The 5,117-nt window shown below is 50.1% G+C and overlaps 1 protein-coding gene across 1 annotated transcript in view; it reads left to right on the forward strand.

Moving 5' to 3' along the window:
- Positions 1 to 2,414: 2,414 nt before the first annotated feature.
- The window catches only part of LOC102848661 (uridine-cytidine kinase 2-like), an 81,590-nt gene continuing 78,887 nt past the window's right edge, over positions 2,415 to 5,117 (forward strand). The window contains exon 1 of the mRNA XM_006887381.1: positions 2,415 to 2,513. Coding sequence (XP_006887443.1) covers positions 2,415 to 2,513 — 99 coding nt within the window. The remainder of the gene's footprint in view (positions 2,514 to 5,117) is intronic.

Genomic DNA, 5,117 nt, shown 5'->3' on the forward strand with positions numbered 1-5,117 from the left:
GTGGATTGATTCATTGATTGGGATAATTGGGATGGGAGTGTCAGAGACAGTGCGATTGGCACAGGACAGAGCGGAGTTTAGGGCTGTTGTACATAGGGTTGCTATGAGTCGCAGGCGACTCGACGGCACATAACAACAACAAACATGTATTGCTCCAAGGTACTGAAGAGCAGTGATGTCAGTCTTGAGACTAAGGTGCATCACGTACAGGCCATGGCCTTTTCAATGACTTACTATGAGAGTTAGACAATGACTAGGGATGATAGACAGAGAATTTCTGCCTTTGAGCTGTGGTGTTGGCGAAGAGTATTGAATATACCATGATCTGCTAAGACAAACCCGGAGATGGTGAAAATACTTGGATGCAAGGATTCTGAAGCTTCTTCTGATGTACTTTGGACATGTTGCAAGGAGGGACTAGACCTTGGAGAAGGATGTCATGCTTTTGAGGGTGGAGGAACAGCACAGGAGAGGAAGACCCTCGATGAGATGGATTGATTCAGTGACTGGAGTAATGGGTGTAAGTGTGCCAGAGACAATGAGATTATCACAGGATACAGCAGGGTTTAAGCCTGTTGTACATAGGGTTGCTATGAGTCACAGGTGACTTGAGGGCATATAACAACAATAACAATAGTAATATTTATTGCAGAGCTTAACACCGAAATCCTTTTTTCCATTGACTGGCTCACCCTTATGTCTGTGAGATGAATTTTTACTATCCTTGCCTCCTAGCTAGTGTCTCCCAAAGCCTGTGTCTTGGGCACCAGAAAGTTATTCTTGCCATGAGTGCTACTGCGGAGTTTGATTTTGGACGGTTACATGCTGTTGTTATTAGAGGCCATGGAGTCCACGACAACTCCCAGGAACCCTACGAACAACAGATTTGAATCTTGCTCTAGGCTGAGTCATCACAATCTCTGATATATTTGTGCCCACTGTTATAGTCAGTGTACCAATTCATCTTGTCTCCTCATCCATTGGACATTTCAAAAGTAAAAGGAATGTTTGGGTTTTCTTATATTCTCAAGTTTATTAAATTTTTTGAAAATTAATCTGAATTTCATATGATTTACTAAGTTTTAAAAATAATTATACTGACTTTACTTCTAATTTTAGACCTGGGACTTCATTAGCTTATTGATACCAGTTCCAAATCCTCAGGAACTGAGGTTGGGAGTTATTCCTACCTCTCTCTCTCTCTGTGTCCCAACAAAGCATCCATTTTAAACTTTGTTCCTTTAAAGACCTTTTCAAACACTTAATGTAGGGCCAAGTGCTATCCTAAGAACTTTACATAATCCTCACAATTCTAGGATGCAGTTGTCATTATTATTTCCATTTAACAGATGAGAAATCGGAGACCTAGGAAAATTAAGTAACTTGCTGTGGAGTTGGATGTTAATGCAGCATTCTAGTTGTAGAGGTGCTTAGTCACTAGCTGATATAGTTCAATACTGCATTGCTTTTCTCATCTAATGACTAATCTTCAATCCTTGGAAGATCAGTGCAGTTAAAGGTACTAACGGATCAAGACTGTATTATTTTAATGCTCCCACAAGCATTACACACCACTGTTTGAGAGGTTAACTGATTTTGAGAAGGTGACCACCCTTCGGATAAATCCCACACAATTACCTTCTTTAAGGAGTCGCAGAAAGGAAGGCCTCATAAGGGAGATGGGGCTTGGGGCTTATAAGACAGGAAGTATATAAAGCCAGCGGCTGACACATCATTTTGGCAAACAGGATGGGGGGGGGAATCTCATTTTCTGGAATGATCAGTATTTGGCCCTGAATAATGGGTAAATGACATTAACTCTTTGGGTCACCTTAATTTTCCAAACCTGTTCTAATTTTGTTTCCCAAACAGACTTTTCTCCATTATCTAACCTCCAAAGCCCCTCCCAAGCCCTTTTGTGATAGATGGTAGCATGCCAAATGAATTACAAAATAGCATGTTTCATTTGCCGGGGGTGGTGGTGGTGGCAATGAAAGCCAGCCCGGGAAGAATTAAAGGGGCTGCTGCGGATTAGGGGGAGGCGGGCTCACACCTTTGCTACCCGCCCTCGCGTGGCCCCGGGCCTGGGAGGGGCGGAGGCGGGGGCCATCCCTCGCCGCCTCCGCCTCGCCTTGGCGAATAGCAGCACGCTACCCGCCCGGATTGGAGCAGCAGCATCACGCTGACCTCTGACTGGGATGTAAACGCGGCAGCCCGCGGCAGGGAGAGGAAAGCGCCTAGCTCCTCCAAGCAAGTCGGCTCCTTCCCAGGCCACTGAGCTTTACTGAGGGGATCCGCCGCAGCTCGGCCCCAGCGGTAGCCAAGGAGGCGGAGGCGCAGCCTGACAGGGGCGCGGGCGGGGAGCGTGCTTCCGTTCGCACAGGCTGCGGGGAGGAGGAGTGGCGGCGCGAGCCATGGCCGGGGACAGCGATCAGACCCTGCAGGACCACCAGCAGCCCAACGGCGGAGAACCCTTCCTCATTGGCGTCAGCGGGGGCACAGCCAGCGGCAAGGTATGATGGGGCCGCCCGGCCTGGAGCCCTTCAGTCCGCCCGGCCCGAGGCAGTTGCTGCAGCCACCGCGTGGCTAGCGCCGCTCGCCGCTCTCGGCAGGGGCCCAGCGCGAAGCCTTGCCCGCGCCTCCTCTGGGTTCGGCGGCGATGGGGGTGGGGGGGGGGCGGGTGTCAGACGAGGACCCGGGAAATGGAGGTTCCGGAGTTCTGTCGGCTACCGGTCCCTTGGCTGGTGGGCTCGCTCTCGGTTCTGATCCTGCGGCCCTGACTCGCGGTTGAGGGTCTTATGGGGGAGGGGCAGGAAAGCGGAGGCTTATTGTTTCGCAAGTGCGATGCCGGAGCGGAGGGCTCGAAGCCGGAGCGGAGGGCTCGAAGCCGGATCTCGGGCGAGCCGCCACCCCGCACACAGCTCCTGCCCCGCACCCTCGCGCTAACGTGCCCGCCCGGCGGGCGGCGCGGCCCGGGCGTTCAGGGCGGAGGGAGCCGAGCCGCTCCTCGGGGAGGGGCTGCGACCGCGGTGGCGGGAGGCGGCGGCCCCGGGAAAGGGGAGCCCCACCTGGGCTAGACGCCCGGCCTGGGGTACAGCAGAGGGTTCTGGGTGGAAGAAAACCGGGGAGGTGCAGTGAGATCAATGAGACTGTGATCAGGAGCCTCTTGTGCGTGTATGTGGTTTTAAGAAGAAACGTGGCCAGCCTCGCTGAGAAAGTTGTTGCTGCCCCCAAGCTCTTTGGTCGCCAGGGCATACCCATCATGCACCCATGGTAAAGGGGCGCCCTGTAGGTGTCTTGACTGCCCTGGAAGCCGATTTTTCTTTGTTTTATTTGCAAGGCAAGGAGAGCCCAGGGAAGTGACTTCCCAGCTATACCCCGGGCGTTTTCTGCAGGTGGCGTTCTCCCAGATGGTCCTTTCTTTGCGTCCCTGACCTTTAAGATGTGGATACTCGTTTCCTTTACAGTTTAACCGCCTCTGACTTAGTTTGGCGCTTGGGCTCGCGAACTGGGGAGCAGCCTCCTGGGTTTTGTGAGGCAGGATGATGGCTCCACGGGCTGGGGCGAGGCAAAGCAGGAAGGCTGGTTGGCGCCATGAGAAGCAGCCACGAGGTTTTCGCTCCCGATCCTACTCTTCCGTAACCCCTCCTCCCCTCCATTTTGGCTTTTCATTTTGCCTCCAGACCTGGACTCCTTCGGCTGTAGGCGCATCATCACAGTCTCTTGTGCAATTTCTTGATTAAGTTAGACGCCCCTCTTCCCTTAGAGCTCCTATTTTGGGTCTACTTTAGCGTCCGAAATCGACTGGACTGCAGTGAGTTCTATTTTCTTGGCAGAGTGGGGAAGAGGATAGGCCTTCAAAGTTTATTTTGTGTTTCCCTGGCTATGTGAATTTTTAGAAACTGTTTTAATGTGTGGCTATCTGCCATTACCGACAAGTTGATGCCGACTCATGGTGATCCCGTCCCCCATCGGGTTTCTGGGGTGCAGAGACTAATTCCCATCTAGTTCTTGCTGAGGCCTGGTGGATTCGAACTGCAGACTATTTAGTTAGCAAACTAGTTGGACTACTTGTACACTTCAGATGCCTAGTGATTCAAAGCAAAACCATGGCAATACCGAATTCAGGAAGAGTTTCTACTTTTTAGGATAAATGTTGCCCTCCTGTTTCCATAGATCTACCTCTTGCATGGGACTTCCCCTCTTGTTTCATGACTGTATCCTCTGCTCCCAGCACAATGCCAGGCCTGTGGTTAGGGCCTAAATATAAACGGATGATCTGAGGTTCAGCTCTCCTAGGGAGAAGGAGACAGAACTGCATTTAAGTGTGGGTTTTAGAACAACTGGGCATGGCCTTGATAGCCATCCAGGTAACTTAGTTACTACAGAGGTGAGAAACCTAAACCAAGTCCACTGCTGTCAGATCAGTTCCACGTCAGTGAAGTGCTTCATAGGCTGTACATTTTTCTGAAGGAAGGAGACTTTGATTTTTCTCCCATACAGCAGCCGCTGATGGATTCTAAGTTAGCAGCTCAGCATGTTCTACAGTACACCAACCAGCAGGGTTCCTTGTGGAGGTGAGACTGAGACCCGAAATAGGGAAGGAGCCTGAATCCTCCTTATTTTTATGTGTTGCTTTTTTTTTTCAATCATAACTGCTTTTCAGTTATAATAATCAGTCTAAGATGTGTTACCTAGTGAGTTGTTATGTGTCATCCTGGAGTCCTCTGCGACTCACAGCCACTCTGTGTAGGACAGCTCTGAAGCCTGTCCTGACCTGAGCCAGTCTCACTGACTTTGACACAGCAACACTCATTGTGCAAATTACTGAATCCATCTCATCCTCGGTCTTCCTCTCCTGTGCTGTCCTTCCACCCTTCCTAGAACGATGTCCTTCTCCAAGGACTGGTTCCTCCTGGCCACATGCCCAAAGTATGTGAGACAGCTTGAGAACCATTATGGAGGTGTCTGCTGTCTCCCTCAACAAGTATGGTGGCTTGTTTTCAAGGATGTTGTATATTTTGATCATATAAATATTTTGTCATTGCTTAAAATTATGTATTTTTTAAATTAACAAAACAAAAAAGCATGGGACTTCCTTTTTTTAAAGTAATTTT

This window comes from Elephantulus edwardii, unplaced genomic scaffold (assembly GCF_000299155.1).
Source record: "Elephantulus edwardii isolate Elephantulus edwardi_28Jun2011 unplaced genomic scaffold, EleEdw1.0 scaffold00057, whole genome shotgun sequence".
Classification (NCBI taxonomy): domain Eukaryota; kingdom Metazoa; phylum Chordata; class Mammalia; order Macroscelidea; family Macroscelididae; genus Elephantulus; species Elephantulus edwardii.